At 46.3% G+C, this 1,938-nt stretch overlaps 1 protein-coding gene across 1 annotated transcript; it reads right to left on the minus strand.

The window, feature by feature from the left end:
- Nucleotides 1–337: 337 nt before the first annotated feature.
- Nucleotides 338–1,117, minus strand: LOC123439406. The gene has a single exon (XM_045116127.1). The coding sequence runs from the start codon at nucleotides 1,079–1,081 to the stop codon at nucleotides 518–520; it is 564 nt and encodes a 187-aa protein (XP_044972062.1). The 5' UTR covers nucleotides 1,082–1,117; the 3' UTR covers nucleotides 338–517.
- Nucleotides 1,118–1,938: the final 821 nt, after the last annotated feature.

Raw genomic sequence — 1,938 nt, forward strand, 5'->3', positions numbered from 1 at the left:
GTTGTTCTGTGGGTTAACCTGATTTCTCCAACCCTCTAAACTGGTGGTGGTTGATTGCAAGCATGTTCTGCTTCGGGTGATGCTCCAGCCGATGTTGCTTCAACCATTTTTAGATCTCGTCTCAAGGGGCCAGTGACGATTGCGGTCTTTAAAGCCTTGTATGGCGAGGGCGTTTGCAGGTGGCGCTTTTGTTCGCTGTTGGTTCAGTGCATTTTCCAAGCTTCGCTGGGATGTGCAATCAGAGGAAGAAGAAGACTAGTAAGCTTTTTAATGTAATTTTATTTTTTATTGATCGCTCTACTTCGAGTTGTCTATCCATTGTTCCTCGATTTTAATCAGATCTAAGATGCCTTTGGATGTCTTTATTAAAAAAAAGAGCCATGCAGCGGTTGGACTAAACAATCATACATGACGCATGTAAAACTACAGTACTACGTACTATGTAGCGGTGTATCCAATGCATTTGCTCCTTGGTGTACGAACTGGCTCTCTTGATGTATCACACGTACGTACTCACTCATAGGCCGATCAGGACAGAAACCCTGTACGCCAGCCATGCTTTGAACCGGTCGGCCACGACCATGGCGTGCAACGGCGTCTTCGCCGGCAGCCGATCCGTACATCTATCGATGCTAACTAGCACGCGGAGGTACTCGTCGCGGAGGCCATCGAAGCGGCAGCTGGGCAGGATATCGGCGGCGACGCGGGCCATGGAGCTGCCCGCCAGCGCGTAGTCCTTGACGCAACCCTCGTAGACCTCCCTCTCGTGCCCGGAGAGCGAGGCGTTATGGCTGCGCTGGTTCCTCGCCGTGATCCGCGTGACGCCCAAGGACTCCACGGCGAACCAGGCGGCGAGGATCACGTACTCGATGGCCCCCTCCTCGTGCGGCACCGGCGCGGACATGTCGATGCCGCCCCAGGTCATCATGCGGATGCAGGGATCTTCCAAGTCCGTCCCCAATATATCTCTGCAGACAAAAGATGCATTCAGCGGCAGCGACGGCGGGCCACAATCCGTGCTTGCGGCGGCCATGCCAAGGGGTGCCAGGACGAGGAGGAGGATGAGCTTTGACATGGTCATACAGTGTGTGTGTGCTTCTCTCTCTTCACTCTTCTCTTCGTGGGGAGATACACGTACGAGTGCAAGTATTTATATATATACACAATCCTCGGCGCGTACATAATTGGCAATCTGATTAATTGATTAAATTAATGACTCGATATCTAAATTGATTTTGTGCTTGTTTTTTAAAAAAAAAATTGCATTGAATGTCCTTTTAATAGCAGAGATTATATCATTTATGTACATTATATTGGATATTAATGCCAAATATACAAATCTTAATTTTTAGAAAAAATATTTAGTCCTTTTCTTTGAGAAATCATATATTGTTCTCGGTTTTCATCATGTGCACATGTTGACCATGTGGTGCATCACATGTTCACCCGGCACTTACATCCCAAACGTATCTATAATATTTTGATTGTTTCATGTTATTATAATATTATTTTAAAATATATTTTTATAACAATTAATATATTTTTAGCCTAACCTATTAATCAATGCACATAACCAATTGTTGTATTCTGTATGTTTTTGCTATTACAGAAAATCCATATTTACGAAGGTCAAAAAACCATGAGGATTTAATATGTTTTTTTTTCGTGCCACAAAGCTTCCAAAAAGTGTCGGGACCTGTCAGGCAGTCACCCCCCCCCCAACACACACACGACCAAGAACTGACCCGCACGGCCAGGCCACGTGGGCCCCGTGTGCACCGTCTTCCGTCCATTCTTCCACCTATAAATTCCATATTTCGTGAAACCCTTAAAACCAATTTTCTTCGGTTTCCCCCTTTCAAGTTTCTCTTCTGAAGCGATTCAGTTTGGAGTCGTGTTCAGACACCCTGACGGAGGGGGGATCCACCATCGGAGGCA

This window comes from Hordeum vulgare, chromosome 3H (genome assembly GCF_904849725.1).
Source record: "Hordeum vulgare subsp. vulgare chromosome 3H, MorexV3_pseudomolecules_assembly, whole genome shotgun sequence".
Classification (NCBI taxonomy): Eukaryota; Viridiplantae; Streptophyta; class Magnoliopsida; order Poales; family Poaceae; genus Hordeum; species Hordeum vulgare.

Bases quoted from the DNA above. Each gene is read 5' to 3' on its own strand.
- LOC123439406 (XM_045116127.1), bottom strand. From the start codon at position 1,081: ATGACCATGTCAAAGCTCATCCTCCTCCTCGTCCTGGCACCCCTTGGC.